Source organism: Rhinoderma darwinii, chromosome 1 (assembly GCF_050947455.1).
Source record: "Rhinoderma darwinii isolate aRhiDar2 chromosome 1, aRhiDar2.hap1, whole genome shotgun sequence".
NCBI lineage: Eukaryota > Metazoa > Chordata > Amphibia > Anura > Rhinodermatidae > Rhinoderma > Rhinoderma darwinii.
This window is the reverse complement of record NC_134687.1, coordinates 397,226,128-397,245,435: the sequence shown is the minus strand read 5'-3', so window position 1 is coordinate 397,245,435 and position 19,308 is coordinate 397,226,128. Positions and strand designations below refer to the sequence as shown.

Genomic DNA, 19,308 nt, shown 5'->3' with positions numbered 1-19,308 from the left:
TATGTCGGAGGTCTGATATTAATATAGGGGTCTGGTCTGAGATATGATATAAACATAGGGGGATCTGACTTTATTTAAGAGATCTTGTCTAGGGTCTTGATATTAATATAGGATGTCTGAATGTATTTATGAGGACTGGTCTAGGGTCTGATATCAATACCGGGTCTAATATTAATATAGGAGGCCCAATATATTTAGAGGGTCTGGTCAGGGATTGTTAGGGGCCCCTGCTGCAGATTTTGCACTTGGGCCCAGAGCTTCAAGTTACACCTCTGATATAATTTGCAAATATCCATGTGTCCTTGAGTTGCCCTTTACTCTCAAGTTGTTATAATATCTGTCTTTTTCTTGGAAAGCGGGAAATCACAGTCATACATACCCTGATTCTATGTGGCTGTATAGGTGGGCAGGTTTCTTGGACAACTACCCCTAGTGGGCTATAATGGTGGCCTTTAGTAATTGGAATATGAGAGTTGTATAACTAAGGAATTGCTATATGAAAATGTTAACTTGACAGACGAGGACGAGTTCTCCAGGACCTGAGGTCAGGTCTCCAATATTTGATTGTTTGGAGTCCTTGACCTTAAAGCACATATTGATAGTAGAAAATCTCTCAAATTACTGCCAAGATATTGAGAAAACAAAGTCCCAGTAAGTGTAAAAAGATACTCATATGTTTTAGTAAACAGAACTAACACTGTAGCAGCTATAATAGTGCACTTCAAGTTCCTGAATACTTTGCGGAATGCTTGAATGGACTTGAGGGCTCTGAGTACCATGTGGTGCACTTTGGGGCCTGTCTATAGAGTTATGACCAGTTTTCAGTCTATAGTTAAAGGGGTATTTCCATAGACTATGAACAAATCCTACAAACTGCTAAAAAATAAATTCTGGAAATAAGGATTTGTGATTATGTGATATACTTTATGCGCATGCGCATTAGACCCTGTAATGAGTCTGCGTGACTCATTAAGGCACCTGATATCAATATACGTCACAGACATGCGCCAATCAATCCCTAGGACGCCGGAAATACATCTTACACACTGGAACATGGATCCACAGTACCACATGGTAATGTTTTTAATTATAATATACTGTTTACACATGTATGTGATTAACCCCTTAATGACCGGGCCATTTTGCACGTTAATGACCAAGGATTATTTTTTGTTTTTCCACGGTCGCATTCCAAGAGTCGTAACTCTTTTTTTATTCCGTCGACATAGCCGTATAAGGGCTTGTTTTTTCCGGGACGAGTTGTATTTTGTAATTGTACCATTTTTAGATGCTTATAACATATTGATTAACTTTTATTAACTTTATTTTAGGAGAGAATTGAAAATAAGCAGCTATTCCAGCATTAATTTTCACGTTATAAATTTACGCCGTTTACTATGCAGCGTAAATAACATGTTAACTTTATTCTATGGGTCGGCACGATTACAGGGATACCAAATGTGTAAAGGTTTTATATGTTTTTTCTACGTTTGCACAATAAAAACCCTTTTAGAAAAAAATTACTTGTTTTTGCATCGCCGCGTTCTAAGAGGCGTAATTTTTTTATTTTTCCGTCGATGTGGCCGTACGTGGGATTGATTTTTGCGGGACAATGTGTAGTTTTCATTAGTACTATTTTGGGGTACATAGGACTTATAGATGAACTTTTATTTTATTTTTTATGGGGGGAATGGGAGAAAAGAGAGAATTTTGCCGTTGTTTTTTGCGTTTTCTTTGGACGCCGTTCATCCGGCGGTTTAATTAATGTGTTCATTTTATTGGTCAAGTTGTTACGATCGCGGGGATACCATATATGTGTATGTGTGATTTGTTTTGACCGTTTTATTCAATAAAACCACTTTTTGGGGCAAAAAAGTAGTTTTATTTGACTTTGACTGTAATTTTTTTTATTTTTTTTTTCACAAACTTTATTTAACGGTTTTACTTTTTTTTTTTTAGTCCCACCAGGGGACTTCACTATGCGATATGCCGATCGCATATATAATGCTTTGGTATACTTCGTATACCAAAGCATTATTGCCTGTCAGTGTAAAACTGACAGGCAACCTGTTAGGTCATGCCTCTGGCATCGCCTAACAGGCAGATGCTGAAGACAGACCTGGGGGTCTTTGTTAGACCCCCGGCTGTCATGGAAACCCGACGGCGACCCGCGATTTGTTTGCGGGGGCGCCGATCGGGAGACAGAGGGAGTTCCCCCCTCTGTCAAACACATTAAATGCCGCTGTCACTGTTGACAGCGGCATTTAATGGGTTAAACTGCCGGAATCGGCGCGTGCTTCGATTCCGGCAGTTGCAGCAGGAGCCAGGCTGTGTATAACAGCCGTGCTCCTGCCGCTGATCGCGTGGGTAAACTGTCAGTACCCGCGCGATCACAGGACGGATATATCCGTCCTCCTGCGCGAACTAGCAGCTGCTGAGGACGGATATATCCGTCCTTCGGCGTTAAGGGGTTAATGTCATGTTCACTAATTAGCACCCATGTACTTTGCACATACAGCAATATGAATTTTTATTGGATCACTATATGCATTGATCATTATGTGTTTGATATACATTTTTCTTATAGCAATAATGACTACATTATTGTCATCTTTTACTGTTTTATGCTACTCACCTGTTAATGGGACTATTTGTACAGTCCCCATATAAATCACTGTTTTATACACTGTCTACATGCTTGAAAAAGGCTCCACATGTAGAGCCGAAACGTTGCACAAGGGCTATTAAAAGCAATTTTTTTTTCACTTTTACTTGGAGTGCTGCCTATTTTTGGACAACTATTGATTACGTGATGTTATTAGTAGCGCAGTACAAATGTAATTTATTCAGAACTCAATAGTATTATTAAAATAACATCCCAATAACCTAATACTTTCTGTTACAAGTAACCTCCCCTTGTTGTGCTTTGTTGCAGGGTTGCAGCTAGGGGGGATGTCCGGCAAGCCATGTGTCCTGGCTGCTAGGAGCTAGGGGACTGTGCCAAAAAAAAAAAAAAACACTCTACGTTGGCCAGGGTATTCAGATAACGGGCTAGAACAGCAAAATTAAACTTGGCCCAGGGTGGAGGAAAGCCTAGCTGTGACTTTTTTGTGTTGTGTAGTGTATACATATGACAATGATATATAATGCACTGGGAAAAAATGTTGCACACTTAAGTTGGATCAGTGTATATGTATATGGTTTACTGTGAATATTAAAAACATTGTTAACCTATAAACTTTCAGTATTTCATTTAGATACATTTTATATTATTTGTGACTTGATGAAACATGAGGACAAGATTGTATTTAATGCTATCTCCTGTTTTCTAGGGAAATGTTTCATTTTCCTGTCAAGAGGCTCCAGTGGTTCCAGTGACATTTCTAAATTCACAAAGCTATTTGGTTTTGCCAGGATTATCACTGCAAGAAGAAGTTGCAATCTCTTTTTATTTCCGTACGTGGAACAGAGAAGGTTTTTTGTTTGCCACTAAACTCAGCTCTGCTCCTTTTCAGTTTGTTGTGTATGTTTCTGATGGAAAGCTTAAAATGAGCCTTTTTAAAAAAGGAAAATTGTATCTGGACACAGTTACAGGTATGGACGATGTTTATAATATCCCTGCTTGTCTGTTTTGAATGAATTGAATGCAGTGGTAGAACATAAACAGGACTATAAGCATACAAATGCTAGGGAAGGGTTTTCTGCGCATGTGGCCGCAACAGTTAGGAGACTAGAATTCATGGCCATTGAGACCGTTGACTAATTTGAGTTATTTCATTAACAGATGCAAACACATCATAGAAAGGTCTCATGCACACGGCCGGCCGTCGACACCCGCGGGCCGCATTTTCGTGCCGTGCGCCCATACAAAGTATAGGAGCACGGCCTGTAAAATCAGAAAAGTAGGACATGCTCCATATTTCCCGGCACGGTTCGACGGCACGGACACCTATCCGTAGCGCTACGGAAAGTTGTCCGTGGCCAATAGAACCGGGCGGGTCCGTAATTGCGGACCGTATTGCGGTCCACAATTACGGAGTTTTTTTTACGGTCGTGTGTATGGGGCCTAACATAGTAAGTTAGTTTGTAGTCAGTATTTCATCCTATTATCCTGCAATGTTGATCCAAAGAAAAGCAAAAATCCCTATGAGGCAGAAGCCAATTTTCCTCTATTTAAGAGAAAAATATGTAAATTTTTTTACTCCAAATATAGCAATCCTGGATCAATGACCCATCTCCAGCTATTATGTCCCAGGGCATGTTATATCTGTAACATAACATAAATGTTGTTCTGAAACTGAACTTAGGCTTTTAAAATTAATAACTGCACCTTACATCGTGCCCTGTGTTTCTACGTTTTATTAAAGAATTGCAACATTTTAAAGGGACATTCCAGTGAGAGCGATCCAACAATTATGGGAGGGGAAATGCGCAGGGGAATCTAGTGATAGGTGAAATTCCCAGCATTGGGAACACCACCGATCTAATATTTATTTCCTATCCAGTGGCTAGGTTCTAAAAGTTTCTCACTGGACTACTCTTTTATATCTATAGTGGATACAAAGATACAATGTAAAAAAAATATATTCTGTTTAATCCTTTTATTTACAATATTTGTAATAATATTGTTTCATTTGAAGTTTTAATAGCGCATTGCGCACTAAGGCTTTATGCTATTTGCGTTTTGGACCCCTTCTTATTCAAATTGATTAAGCAGCGCACTACACAAATAGCGTAGGTGAACTACGATACCGCCATAGCGCTCCAAGGCAGTCAAGTTGGCGACTGCTATATCTGTGGGTGATTTCTACTTTAATTTGCTCATTTACTAATTTGCTTATCATATTTCTAACTAATGTTGTTGATGTATATGTTATACTGATTTTTCACAGGTTTTGAACTTAACAATGGGCAATGGCATTATGTTTCTCTTGTTGCTAAAAGGAATCGTGCAAATCTTATCATAGATAATGATGGATCTACAAGCTTATATATGGGCTTACCATTTCAAGTTTCATCAACCGAAAACTACTATTTTGGAGGTAGAATATATTATAAGTATTATTATCCATCGCCCTCTAGACTTTGCATGTACTATAGTTTACCCATCTCAATCTAAGCTGTTTTGCTTTTTTAGTGTATTCCAAACATTAAACTACTAGCTCTTCCAAAACACTGTTAAACTACAAGAATATACATTTGGGAGACCTGTGATGGAACTAAAGATACTTATCGTTTATCCGCTTGGTAACATCTGCCATATATATACTGCACTGCCACCTAGGGGTTAGCGCAATCTGCCGTATATGTACGGCACAGTGATGGCATGGGCTCAGAAGCTGAGCCTGTGCCATGAGCAGCGGGTGTCGGGTGTATCATACATCTGACTCGCTACTGCAAAGGCCGGGATCAGAGTTAGCTACAATCCAGGCTGTTTAACCCCCTTAGATGTTGTGGTCAATAGCGACTGCGGCTTCTAAACCCCACCGACTCCCCCTGATGCTATCTTGGGGTACCGATGGGTTGCTATCCATGGCCCCGAGGTCTGCTGTATATAGAACTCTATTAGGCCCTGTAACACTGACAGGCATAATACAGTACATTGCGAAACATAAGTAATGCAATGTATTATAGAAGTGAGAAAACTTATCACATGGGACTAAAAAGTTATAAAATGGTTTTGGAAAAAAAAATCCAAGTAATAAAATCTTGAAAATCTTCTTGAAAATAAGGTAATTATTATTGAAGAAAAAAATTAAAACATTAAAAAATTATACATCATTGATATTGCTGATTCCGTAATGACCCATACTATAAAACCAATGCATTTTTATCACGCACAGTGAACATCATAATAAATATCTATAAAAAATTGCATAATTGCTTTTTTTGGTTACCTTGCCTCCAAAAAATTGAATAAAAAGTGATCAAAAAGTCATATGTACCCCAAAATGGTACCAATAAGGGTTCACATGTCATATATTTGAGGCAGAAAAATACAAGCAGATTTTGAGGCGTATTTTAGGCGTTTTTTATAGTGTCAATGGAAAAAAAAAATTATGAGGTGTATTTTTACAAGGCGTTTTTTTGAATTCAGTAAAAATACCACTTATAAACAGCAGTGTATTATCCATTGAAATCAATAGGAAACTTTTTGCAGGCTTCATTCAAGTGTATTTTGGAGCGCAATACGAGCCTTTTACGCTCCAAAATACGCCTGAAAATAGGCCGTGTGAATGTACCCTAAAAACTACCTCTCACCCAGCAAAAAACGAGTCCTCATAGGTCGGTATCGACGTACTAAAACTAAAAAGTTGTGGCTTTTAGAACGCAGAAATGAAAAAACGAAAAATAAATTTGTGTGTTCACATGCTTATTTAACTGCGTCCTTAAGTAGTTATTCAACATGGACGACAAATAAGAAGCTTTTACACAGTAGATTTCCTTGGATACAGAAATTGGGAAATCTGTCACTAGGATAGATCTATTACATTGCAGTATTTGTAAGATAGTAGCACAATGGCAGGAAAAGTATGCACGCCCACTAAATGGCGAAACGGAAAAGCGAGCACCGACGTGAACAAAGCTTTAAAGGGTGAAAGATTGAATAGAATTGATGAAAAATGATGTCATCAGATCAGGCTACATAAATACCTGCCCCTGACTGTAACATAACACATGTGTTTAACATTTGTAGAGACTTAATGCGTCCATTTATCTTGAAATATAATTTTTCTTTAGGCTGTCCGAACAACAGTGTGCACCATGAATGTATAAAACCTGTTAGTGGTTTCCTTGGATGCATGAAATTAATTTCCATTGGCTCAAAGTTGATTGAACTTATTCAAGTACAACAGAGTATTCTTGGTAATTTCAGCGAGCTGCAGATTGATTTATGTGGTATCATTGACAGGTAAGATTGTTACACTTGTCTTACTAATTCTTACGCTTTTGTGTAAATCTAATGTTCTTATGCTATTTTTCTCTGCATACTTTTCTCCTTTATTATAGTATTTATTGTTCAACAATGGTATTTGGAGCTGTAATGATTACAATTATTATATATTGGGCTTTGTCTCTGTTTTGCTGGTTCCATTAAATGAGTAGTGAATGTTTAATTCAAGCGGATGTTCATGATTAAAAGAAAAAGCCAGTTAATTTTACAGGAACAGTGACACTCTTGCCCATGGGCTGTGTCTGGTATTGCAGTTCGGCTTCATTGAAATTCTATGTACTATCAGATATAGCCCATGGACATCCTGTTGTTTCTGGAAATATTCAAAACGTTTTTCTAGTACGGAAAAAACTTCTTTAATAAAAACTAAACATGCTGAAATGTGTAATACGCAGGCTCCTGAAGTTCTGTGCTTAAAAAACAATGGCTGGATATATATATATATATATATATATATATTGTGCTTGTTGTGTTTATTTACACATACACATGCGTATAGACGAGAGAATAGACATGCTGCATGTATAAAACTTTATGCAATGTATGTCCATAGACTTTGCTTCGTGAACGGGAGTGTGTATATAACAAGCATAGTCCTTCTGCATCAGTTTAGGGCCTGTTCACATCAGCGTCACCCTTCCGTTCATGGGTTCCGCTAGACCTTTCTGTCAGAGTAACCCATGAACGGAATGGCAAACGGAAACCTTAGCTTCCATTTGCATTACCATTGATTTCAATGGTGATGCTTCTGTTGCAAATGGTTTCCGTTTCTTTCCGTACCGTAAGGTTTCTGTTTTTTTCAACAATAGCGGAACCCCTGAACGTAAGAATGACGCTAATGTGAACACACTCTTACCGAAAATCTCAGTTCAAGACCAAATTTTAGCAGCAAGAGTATTGCAAAATGTAAATATTAACCCCAGTGGCGTAACTACCGCTACGGCTGCTACGGGGCCCGTGGCATGAGGGGGCCCGTGTCGCCCACCGGCACGGGCCCCCACCATGGCCGGAGGCTCCTCTAGCAGCCGCTATGGCTGCTACAGCGGGACCCCACTGAAGACTACGGCAGAGCAGGGAGGTATCTCCCCGCTCTGCCATTAAACAAAAGACATGTATCCCCTCTCCACAGGATAGGGGATACATGTGTGATCGCTGGCAGCGATAAGGAGAACGGGGAACTGAAAGTCCCCTGAAGTTCTCCATCACAAACCTCGGACTTCCGGGGTCTGTGTCGGCAGCTCCGTAGAAATGAATGGAGCGCCGGTCGCGCTTGTGCGCATATGTGACCCGCGCGCCTTTCATTTTTATTGAGCTGCGCAGACCCCGGAAGTCAGAGGTTAGTCATGGAGAACTTCAGGGGACTTTCAGTCCCCCGTTCTCCTTATTGCTGCCAGCGATCACACATGTATCCCCTATCCTGTGGAGAGGGGATACATGTCTTTTGTAGCACACACTGTAGGTCGCATTTTTTGGGGGGGTTGGGGACGCTGTATGGCGTTCCCTACAGGGGGGGCTGTATGGTGTTCCCTGCAGGGGGGGGGGCTGTATGGCGTTCCCTACAGGGGGGGCTGTATGGCGTTTCCTACAGGGGGGGACTGTATGGCGTTCCCTACAGGGGGGACTGTATGGCGTTAGCGCCATACAGTCCCCCCTGTAGATAACGCCATACAGTCCCCCCTGTAGGTAACGCCATACAGTCCCCCCTGTAGGTAACACCATACAGTCCCCCCTGTAGGTAACGCCATACAGTCCCCCCTGTAGGTAACGCCCTACAGCCCCCCTGTAGGGAACGCCATACAGCCCCCCCCTGTAGGGAACGCCATACAGCCCCCCCTGTAGGTAACGCCACACAGCCCCCCCTGTAGGTAACGCCATACAGCCCCCCTGTAGGTAACGCCATACAACCCCCCTGTAGGTAACGCCATACAGTCCCCCTCTGTAGGTAACGCCATACAGTCCCCCTCTGTAGATAGCGCCATACAGCCCCCCCTGTAGATAGCGCCATACAGCCCCCTCTGTAGATGACACCATACAGCCCCCTCTGTAGATGACGCCATACAGCCCCCTCTGTAGATAACTCCATACAGCCCCCTCTGTAGATAACGCCATACAGTCCCCCTGTAGATACCTACAAAGGGGGATGTATGGCGTTATCTACAGGGGGGGCTGTATGGCGTTATCTACAGGGGGGCTGTATGGCGTTATCTACAGGGGGTCTGTATGGCGTTATCTACAGAGGGGGCTGTATGGCGTTATCTACAAAGGGGGCTGTATGGCGCTATCTACAGGGGGGTGTGTATGGCGCTATCTACAGAGGGGGCTGTATGGCACTATATACAGAGGGGGCTGTATGGCGTTATCTACAGAGGGGGCTGTATGGTGCTATCTACAGAGGGGGCTGTATGGCGCTATCTACAGGGGGGCTGTATGGCGCTATCTACAGAGGGGGCTGTATGGCGCTATCTACAGAGGGGGCTGTATGGCGCTATCTACAGGGGGGCTGTATGGCGCTATCTACAGAGGGGGCTGTATGGCGTTATCTACAGAGGGGGCTGTATGGCGCTATCTACAGAGGGGGCTGTATGGCGCTATCTACAGGGGGGCTGTATGGGTGCTATCTACAGAGGGGGCTGTATGGCGCTATCTACAGAGGGGGCTGTATGGCGCTATCTACAGGGGGGCTGTATGGCGCTATCTACAGAGGGGGCTGTATGGCGCTATCTACAGAGGGGGCTGTATGGCGCTATCTACAGGGGGGCTGTATGGCGCTATCTACAGAGGGGGCTGTATGGCGTTATCTACAGAGGGGGCTGTATGGCGCTATCTACAGAGGGGGCTGTATGGCGCTATCTACAGGGGGGCTGTATGGGTGCTATCTACAGAGGGGGCTCTATGGCGTTATCTACAGAGGGGGCTGTATGGCGCTATCTACAGAGGGGGCTGTATGGCGCTATCTACAGAGGGGGCTGTATGGCGCTATCTACAGGGGGGGCTGTATGGTGCTATCTACAGAAGGGGCTGTATGGGGTTATCAACAGAGGGGGCTGTATGGCGCTATCTACAGGGGGGCTGTATGGCATTATCTACAGGGGGCTGTATGGCATTATTTACAGGGGGGGCTATATGGCATTATCTACAGGGGGGCTGTATGGCATTATCTACAGGGGGGCTGTATGGCATTATCTACAGGGGGGCTGTATGGCGTTATCTACAGGGGGGCTGTATGGCGTTATCTACAGGGAGGGCTGTATGGCGTTATCTACAGGGGGGCTGTATGGCGTTATCTACAGGGGGGCTGTATGGCGTTATCTACAGGGGGCTGTATGGCGTTATCTACAGGGGGGCTTATGGCGTTATCTACAGGGGGCTGTATGGCGTTATCTACAGGGGGGGCTGTGAGGCGTTATCTACAGGGGGACTGTATGGCGTTATCTACAGGGGGGCAGTATGGCGTTATCTACAGGGGGCTATATGGCGTTATCTACAGGGGGGGCTGTATGGCGTTATCTACAGGGGGGCTGTATGGCGTTATCTACAGGGGGGGCTGTATGGCGTTATCTACAGGGGGGCTGTATGGCGTTATCTACAGGGGGGCTGTATGGCGTTATCTACAGGGGGGCTGTGTTGGCGTTATCTACAGGGGGCTGTATGGCGTTATCTACAGGGGGCTGTATGGCGTTATCTACAGGGGGGCTGTAAAAAAGGCACTATCTACAAGGGGGGGGGGGTTGTGTGACACCCAGGGGAGGGGGGCCCCAGTCAAAAGTTTGCTATGGGGCCCAGTCTTTCCTAGTTACGCCCCTGATTAACCCCTTCAGGATCTAGCTTATTTTAGCCTTCAGGACCAGCCATATTTTTCACTTTATGTGGTAATAAATCTGGAATGGCTATATTTATCCAAGTGATTCTGAGATTGTTTTTTCGTAACACATTGTTTTGTATGTTAGTGGTAAATTTTAGTCGATATGTTTAATCTTTATTTGTAAATAAATCTAGAATGTAAAGAAAATGTAGAAAAATTAGCATTTTCCTTCATTTGGAATCCTCTATTTCTAAAATGGATAAAGGTACCACACAAATTAGTAAATAAATAAGGTTTACTTTATGTCTTCATTATGTAGGCATCATTTTTTTTTATTGAATTCTATGTTTTTCAGGACATTATAATGCTTATAACTTTACTAGCAGTTTTTCAAATATTCAACAAAATTTGCAAAACATTTTTTTAGGCACCACTTCAGTTTTGAAGTTTCTTTAAGGGGTCTACATATTAGAAACGCCGAATAAGTCACCCCATTTTAAAAACTGCACCCTCAATGTATTCAAAACAACATTTAGGAAGTTTGTTAACCCTTTAGATGTTTCACATGAATTAAAGCAAATTGGAGGTAAATTTGCAAATTTCATTTTTTTTCTGGCACACTTTCAATTTAATTCATTTATTTCAGTAATACAGCAAGTGTTAACAGAAAAACATAACTTAATATTTATTACACAGATTCTGCAGTTTTAAAAAAATATACCACATGTGTCCCTAGTGTGCTAAGCACAGGCCGCAGGATTGAAGGAGCACCTAGTGGATTTTGGGGCCTCCTTTTTATTAGGATGTTTTCCAGGCACCATTTCATGTTTGAAAAGGCCTCGAGCTGCCAAAACATTAGGTACACCCCCAAAAAAAGCCAATTTTGGAAACAACATCCCTCAAGAAATGTATTTCGGGGGTGTAGTGAGCATTTTGACCCAACAGGTTTTTCATAAAAGGCTGTGAAAAAAAGCACCCCAAAAAATTGTATGGTAATTTCTCATGAGCATGGCAAGACCCCATATGTGATCAAAAACTGCTGTTTGGGCACATATCAGTGCTCAGAAGAGGGCATCTTTTAGCTTTTGGAGCACAGATTTAGAAAACTACACTCCTTGAGGAATTAATCTGGGGATGTAGTGAGCATTTTGACCCCACAGGTTTTTCAGCAAATTAGGATAGGACTGTAAAAATGGGAAAAAGTTTTTTTGCTAATATTTAGTTTTGCCTCAAAATTTTAACAAGGACTGTAGGAGAAAAAGCACCCAATTGTCTGTAGAGCATTTTCTCCTGAGTACAGCACTAACCCATATGTGGTAATATACTGCTGTTTGGACCCACGGCAGGGCTCAGAAGGGAAGGGCTTTTGCAGCGCAAATTTTGCGGAATTGGTTTCTGGGGGCCGTTTCGCATTTGCAGAGCCCCTGAAGTACCAGTACAGTAGAAATTCCCTAGGTGTAATCCCATTTTGGAGACTATAACCCTCAAAGAATTAAATTAGGGGTGTAGTGAGAATTTTGACCCCTCAAGTGTTTTATAGATTTTACTCTAATTGGGCCGTTAAAATGAAAACATTTTTTTCCAACAATGTGTAGTTTTAACTCATGCATTTTTCATTTTTACAAGGAGAAAAGAAACCCCAAAATTTGTTACACAATTTCTCCTGAGTAAGGAAATACCCCATATGTGGTTGTAAATTGCTATATGGATACACCGCAAGTCTCTAAAGGGAAGGAGTCCAATTTAGTCTTTGGAGTGAAGATTTTGCAAAATAGTTTTTGGACGCCATGTTGCATTGCACTGAAGTACCAGTACAATGAAACCCCCGAGAAGTGACCCTTATTTGGGAAACTAAACAACTTTAAGAAATTTATTGTGAGGTGTGGTGAGAATTTTGACCCCACATGTGCTTTGCAGAAATTAGTACACAAGAGATATTGCAGATTTAAAATTGCCATTTTTCCACAGATATGCTATTTCAGTGCCCAATATATTGTGCTCAGTTTGTACCACTGGAGACACACCTCATAAATTGTTAAGCAGTCCGGAATACAGTTATATCACATACGTGGTCATAAACTGCTTTTTGGGCACATTTGGCTTTTGGAGCGCAGATTTTATGGATATTAACGTGTGCTTTGAACCAATCCTTTATGCACGGGACAATTTTTTGGGGGCAGGTGTCGCATTTATGAAGGGTGCCTGTGGTATTGTACAAAATATCCGCACTCCTGTATTGCCTAATATTTGACTTCTTCACTAGCACCATGTGCAGCACAAGGCCATAAAATGTCATTGTCTCCGCTGCATCTACGGGCTCCACCTGTGAGGCCTAGCAAATTATTATGTGGGGTTTTATGTGAAGATCTGCTGGACATATAAATGAGTCTGGGCTGTCGTTTTGCATCATTGCCTTCGGAGAGTCATAACTTTTTATGTTTTCGTTGACAGAGCTGTGTGAGGGATTGATTTTCATGGGACAGCTGTTGATTTTATTAGTATCATTTTGGGGTACATGCAATGTTTAGATCCGTTTTTATTAAAAAAAATTTGAGGTGAGGATACCCAGAAGCTGCAGGCCAGCAAAACGCACGTCAAGGTATTCTGTGACAGGGCCTTGCATCATGTCCAAAGGTAATTCCTTGTTCTGACTTCATCTTCTGGGTATTGCTTTCCAGACTCCTTTCACTGTTCCCCATGTGTTGTGTAGGTTTTCTTGAATAGCTATTGTGCCTGTATCCTTCCTTATTTGATCACATATTATGTGATATATCTTTGGTAGGGATTACATACTGCTGCTATTGTGCCTATATATAGTTACTTTATAGGGGGCTACTCTTATTTTGTGTAGCACATTTTTTTATCTATTTACAGTTACTTGTCTGGGTGTCAGATATTACGGTTGATACGGGTCCAAGTGGCTTTTTGGCTTTCAGTATTTTTTATATTTGTATTCTGGGATACCTGCTAATTATTTTTCATCAGGTATATGTCCCAGACATGCTTTAATTGGTATTGTCTGGGTCACTATCCGGTGTATATATATATATATATATATATATATATATATATATATATATATATAAATATATATATATATATATAAATATATATATATATATAATTGTCTGTTCTCTATATCATTGGGCCCCTTTTTCATCTATGTGGTCCCATCAGTAGTTTCTCCTAGCTTTTTTGTATATACAGTACATTGTCCTACATTTATGTACTATTTTTCAATAAAAAGTAATTTTGTATTTCATAAACATATTGTTCTATGGTTATTTCTCATCTCTTTTTGGTGGGTAATTTTCTATCATAGCCAGCATTAGCTTTTTTAGCAATATGTGCTACAGTAGCTCTTATGTGGGATCGGTCCAGACAGGCCAGCCTTCTCTCTCTATGCCCATAAATGAGCTTTGGAGGCTCATGACCCTGTAGCAGGAGCACTGGTTGCCCTTCCTTGGACCACTTTTGGTAGGTTCTCACCACTGCACATTGGGAACACCCCACAAGACCTACCGTTTTTTTTGTTTTTTTTAAATACTCAGACCCAGTCGTCTAGCCATATATACCATTTGGTCCTTGTCAAAGTCTCTCAGATTCTTACACTTGCCCATTTTTCCTGCTTCCAACTCATAAACTTCAAGAACTGACTGTTCACTTGCTGCCTAATATATCCACCCCTTGACAGGTGCCATTGTAACCAGATAATCAATGGTATTCACTTCACTTGTCAGAGGTTCTAATGTTATGGCTGATCGTTATATGTACCATAGAAATACAATATGCTCATTTACAATTTACCTCTTACCCTGTACTTGCTGTAATAAATGTACATTTGAACAATATTGCAGGAGGGTACTGTAAGGTGCTACAATTATCCTTTTTGTACCATTTGTTGCAAAACTTAAGCATAGTGTAATTTAATGGAAAAACTGAATTTAGATATTTTTTTATAAAATGTATTAGTTAAGATTCTGATCAGTTGCTTGTTCTATCTAGGGTGGTGGATTTTTTTCCCGCTGCTTTTCTGCAAAGCATTTTAATGGAGGCCTGGTGTTTTTATTCTCAAGACCAGATGGCATTTTTCTTACTGAGTTGTTTTAGTATCTCAAAGAATGAAGCAAAATTAGATATGGAGCTAGAACTTTAATTGGACAGTGCCAGGAAAACTTCTCATATCCTGAGGAGTTTATGATGCAATCAGGTTGATAATGGCTTGAAATTTTCTAGAACTCAACTATGTCCTTGTTAAATTCACATTTAAATTTTAAACATAAGGACTTTTTATAGTTCCTTTAGACCACTTGTCCCGGTGACCAGACATTTTGTTGACACTCTACATGGACAGTGCAATAGTTTAATAATTGTAACATGGGCCGATTATTCCAAATCTTCTCATGCCATATTTTCATTGCCCAATGTAACAATTCTTCTACGAAAGACAATTACCCAGTAGTTTAGAAGTCGAATATATAACCTCAAAGCTAAATAAAATTGAAAATAGATTGTTTAAACAATAAGTTGTCTTTAGTGTAATATGTTCAATTATTTTGTTCACATGACCATTAATGATATTGCTGCAATGCAGTATTCTGTATATAAAGCTAATGACAACCTATTTTCAAGTCCTCTTTTAGGTCTTGCTGTGCTAAGAGAAGAGGGACTCTTCTTAAGACTCCCTCTATTAGCCTGAGCCTGGAAGACACCCATTGATTTAATGCATGCCCTCTAAGATTTTCCCAAATATATTACTCAGTTGTTTCTTTGACATTATTAGCTGACCACATAGTGCCCTAACAGTGGGGCCACCAAAATTAGTTTATCTCTAGGGGAAGTACTTTAAAAGATGTTGTGATTGGCCACAGTGAGCAGTGCGTCATCTTGGGAGCAATTGTGTTACTGAAGTACATGAGCTGATTTGCTGTCCAGCAGCACTTCTCTGCAGTACAGTGCTACTTATTGTACCACTGTCTACCTGTGCTACGTGCACTGCACTACTCTCTACCTGTACTAAATGTATTGCACTACTCTCTACCTGTACTACATGTACTGTACTTCTATCTACCTGTACTACATGAACAATACTGCTCTACCTGTACTTTATGGACTGTAGCGCTCTACTTGTACTACATGGACTGTAGCGCTCTACTTGTACTACATGTACTTTACTATCTACCTGTACTACATTTACTGTACTGTTCTCTACCTGTACTACATTTACTGTAAAGATCTCTGCTTGCACTACATGTATTTTATTGCTCTCTACCTGTACTACATGGACTGTACTGCTCTCTACCTGTACTACATGAACTATAGTGCTGTACTTGTACTACATGTACTCTACTCTCTACCTGTACTACATGTACTGTACGGCTCTCTAACTGTACTACATGTACTCTACTCTCTACCTGTACTACATGTACTGTACTGCTCTCTACCTGTACTACATGGACTGTACTGCTCTCTATCTGTGCTGCATGTACTGTACTGCTCTCTACCTGTACTACATGAACAATACTGCTCTCTACCTGTATTACATGGACTGTACTGCTTTCTACCTGTACTACATGGACTGTAGTGCTCTACTCGTACTACATGTACTCTACTCTCTTTCTGTGCTGCATGTACTGTGCTGCTCTCTTCCTGTACTACATGTACTGTAATGCTCTCTACCTGTTCTACATGTACTGTACTGCTCTATACCTGTACTACATGTACTGTATTACCATGTACCTGTACTACATGGACTGTACTGCTTTCTACCTGTACTACATGTACTGCACTACAATCTACATGTACTTACTATACTCTACCCATACTGCATGTACTATACTACCATCTAAGTGTACTACCTGTATTACATGTACTGTACTGCTCTTTACTTGTAGCACATGTACTCTACTACTTTCTACCTGTACTGCATTTACTATACTGCTCTCTACCTGTACTACATGTACTGTACTACTATCTACTTGAACAACATGTACTGTGCTGCATTTACTGTACTGCTCTCTAACTGTATTGCATGTACTGTTCTGCTCTCTATCTGTACTACATGTGCTGTACTGATCTCTACCTGTACTACATGTACTATACTGCTCTCTACTTGTACTACATATACTGTACTGCTCTTTACTTTTACTACATATTATGATCTACCAGTTCTACATGTACTGTACTGCTCTCTACTTGTACTACATTTACTGTACTGCTCTCTACCTGTACTGCATGTACTGTGCTCTACCTGTACTACATGTACTCTACTACTTCTACCTGTACTACTTGTACTACATGTACTATACTGCTCTCTACCTGTACTACATGTACTGTACTGCTCTCTACCTGTACTACATGTACTGTACTATCTACCTGTACTACATGTACTGTACTGTTCTCTACCTGTACTACATGTACTATACTGCTATCGACCAGTACTACATGTACTGTACTGGTCTCTAACTGTACTACATGTACTGTACTGCTTTTTTATCTGTACTACATATACTATACTACTATCTACCTGTGCTATATGTATAACCAAAAACTATAGTAGTGATCACCATCCAATAAATATTAGTAATGTAGATAAATAGTCTTTAGGATGTTATCAGAGAGACAAATTAGTATATTGCCCGCTTCAAAACTAACTATGTAAACGAAAATCGAAAGAAGGATGCAAATAGCAATTTTGGAGTATCAAAAAGTATGACATAATCTTTATTTGACAAAAATCAAAGACATATGTATATATATTTTAAAAAGATCCACAGACACACTAAAAGAGGACAGCCAAATCACAAGCTTAAATGCATATTCAAGTAACCAGTAGTATGACGTAAGATTAACACATAATAGTTAGTTACAACGTTGCTGTTCAATATAATTTATGAGTTACAAAGACCTAAAAGATAAAACATACTAACAGACAAAAGTCTATATTAAATGTAAAGAGGTTACACAATGTAAAGACCCAAATGGTGAATTAATACAAGCAATCATACTGACCCATGATATGGTGCAAATGCAGAGCGATAGGTTTGGCAGTCACCCCTGTGCTACATGTATAGTACTCTAATGCTATCTACCTGTGCTTTATGTACCAAACTAATTATTACCTATGAGAGGATGCGCTGCCCCTTTGCATAAGGTGAAGGAGGCACCATTGTAGTTATACAGTACACTGTGTATAGTGTACAGCAGAGGTCTCAAACTCGGCCAGGTAAGTGGGCCGCATATAGAAAAAATGGGAAGTTGACGGGCCGCATTACTTTCAAATTTGATAGAATACAAAATTATTGTTAATCAATTAGTTATTTGAACTACTATAACACTACTTTACTATAATAATACCGCTAGGTTTAAAATTTGAGAGAATTCTCCACGTGCTTATTTCAACAATCCAGTTTTCCAGTTTAAGTGACGCTAAATGCAGTCCGGCGGCTCAGTTAGCAGCGTTTGACAGACACACATGTCAAGATTGGGCAGCCCCTTTTTAGATAGTGCCACAGTGCCCTCGGTGGATGCTGCCGCAGTGCCCTCTGTGGATGCTGCCGCTGTACCCTCTGTTGATGCTGCCGCTGTGCCCTCTGTGGATGCTGCTGCTGTACCCTCCGTGGATGATGCCGCAGTGCCCTCCGTGGATGCTGCTGCAGTGCCCTCCGTAGATGCTGCCGCAGAGTCCTCCGTAGATGCTGCCGCAGTGCCCCCTGTAGATGCTGCCACAGAGTCCTCTGTAGATGCTGCCACAGAGTCCTCTGTAGATGCTGCCACAGTGCCCTCTGTAGATAATGCAACACACCCCAAGATAATGCCACAGTGTCCTCTGTACATACTGCCACAGTGCCCTCTGTAGATGCTGCCACAGTGCCCTCTGTAGATGCTGCCACAGTGCCCTCGAAGATGCTGCCACAGTGCCCTCATAGATGCTGCCATAGTGCCCTCTGCAGATTCTGCCACAGTGCCCTCTGCAGATGCTCCCACAGTGCCCTCCGCAGATGCTGCCACAGTGATGTCAGGGGCTTGCCTAGAGCTGGAGTCCCGGAGCAGAGCCGCTTCTAGCAATCTGCCTGGGATTCCAGCTCTGCTCCTGACATCACTGTCCATATATGAACATGGATGTCAGGGGTAACCCCAGAGCTGGAGTCCCGGGCAGAGCACTAGTAGTCTCTTCCTGGGACTCCAGCTGTGCTCCTGACATCACTGGGACTCCTGCTCTGGGAAAGCCCCTGACATCATTGTCGATGTATGGACAGCAATGTCAGAGGCTTCCCCAGAGTCCCAGAGCAGAGCCTATACTAGCGCTCTGCCGGGGACTCCGGCTCTGGGGAAGCCCCAGACATCGTGTGTCCAAACATCGACACCAATGTCAGGGAATTCCACAGAGTCCCGGAGCAGAGCCTGTACTAGCGCTCTGCACGGGACTCCGCTCTGGGGAAGCCCCAGACATCGCTGTTCATATGTGGACAGCGATGTCAGGGAATTCCAGAATCTCAGAGCAGAGCCGATACTAGCGGCTCTGTGTCTCGCGGGCTGCAGATGACAGCCC

General features: G+C 41.6%; 1 protein-coding gene across 1 annotated transcript in view; it reads left to right on the top strand.

The window, feature by feature from the left end:
• CNTNAP4 (contactin associated protein family member 4) overlaps positions 1 to 19,308 on the top strand; it is a 334,655-nt gene that overhangs the window by 211,753 nt on the left and 103,594 nt on the right. Inside the window, exons 8-10 of the mRNA XM_075828837.1 lie at positions 3,333 to 3,594; positions 4,893 to 5,042; positions 6,742 to 6,913. Of these exons, the coding sequence (XP_075684952.1) occupies positions 3,333 to 3,594; positions 4,893 to 5,042; positions 6,742 to 6,913 (584 nt within the window). The remainder of the gene's footprint in view (positions 1 to 3,332; positions 3,595 to 4,892; positions 5,043 to 6,741; positions 6,914 to 19,308) is intronic.